Below are 1,052 nucleotides of genomic sequence, written 5' to 3' on the forward strand. Positions count from 1 at the left end.
GACGCGGCGGGGGCTGCAGCCCCACAGGCGGCGGGGCCAGGGGCAGGGCCAGCGCCTGCAGCTGGGACAGCTGGTGGGCTTGGAGCTGCTGCTGCAGGGGGAGGGGGCAGAGTCAGCCTCCGCCCGGCACCTGCCCGCCCAGCAGCCGCAGGCCCGCCGGACCTACCCGGATGATGGAGTTCAGCTCCGGGGCGGTGACCTGCTTGGCCCGCTCGATGGCTCCTAGCACCTGCTGCTGGTGCTGCAAGGGGGCAGGAGAGGGGGCAGGGGCTGGGGTGGGCCCTTCACCCCACCACGGCCTCTTCCCTTCACGGAGCCTCAGTCTCGGCACTGGGCAAATGGGGCGAAGGGGGAGACGCACAGAAACACCGACAGGGTGCTGGAAGCTAGGGGAGGCCCTTGGGGGTTCCTGGGGACCCTGGAGCAGGACCGAGTGCACGCGCAGAACCACACGCAGCCACATGGAGGCCAGCCCGCTCCCCGGACCAGAGGCTGTGCTCGGGGACTGCCATGGGAGTCCTCCCGCAGCGGCCCCGAGAGCCCTGCCCTCCTGCCCTCCGGCCCTCTCCCCTGTACCCCGGCTCTGGAAGTGCCTGAGGGACAAGTCTGGGCTCAAGTGCTCCCTCTGGAGTCTCACGTCCGCTCTGGCGGTGAGGTGTGGCCGGCTGGCAGAGGGAGTGACCGGTGAGGACGTGCCCCTGACGGGCGCAGGGCAGCTGCGGTGACACTGGTGTGCGGGGGCAGGGCTCACGCCAAGTCTCGGCCCGGTGAACGGAACAGGACGAGGCGGCGCCAGTGCCCACGTGCACGCCCGCACGCTTCCACACTGCACACGTGTGGGCCACCTGTGTGCGCCTGTGCACGCGTCCTGCCAGGGGTGGGGGGCCCTGCACATCCCTCCCGGGGCGCCCGGGGCCAGGGCCACTGCTCACCTCCTGCGACAGGTAAGGCAGGACCTGGGCACAGATCCCGTTCAGCCTCTTGACGATCTCGGCCTGCAACACACAGCGTCAGGGAGGCCAGGAGGGCGTGGCGGGGGGGGGGGGGGGGGG

General features: G+C 71.6%; 1 protein-coding gene across 2 annotated transcripts in view; it reads right to left on the reverse strand.

Annotated features, from left to right (window-relative positions):
- TLE5 (TLE family member 5, transcriptional modulator) overlaps positions 1 to 1,052 on the reverse strand; it is a 5,874-nt gene that overhangs the window by 887 nt on the left and 3,935 nt on the right. The window contains exons 4-6 of one of the 2 annotated variants that reach the window (XM_014585549.2): positions 933 to 995; positions 167 to 241; positions 15 to 91 (exon numbers count right to left, since the gene is read on the reverse strand). In XM_014585549.2, the coding sequence (XP_014441035.1) occupies positions 15 to 91; positions 167 to 241; positions 933 to 995 (215 nt within the window). The other variant, XM_027769619.1, reaches the window with a different exon arrangement.

The sequence above is a fragment of the Tupaia chinensis genome, unplaced genomic scaffold, assembly GCF_000334495.1.
Source record: "Tupaia chinensis unplaced genomic scaffold, TupChi_1.0 Scaffold149964_2, whole genome shotgun sequence".
NCBI classification, from domain to species: Eukaryota; Metazoa; Chordata; class Mammalia; order Scandentia; family Tupaiidae; genus Tupaia; species Tupaia belangeri.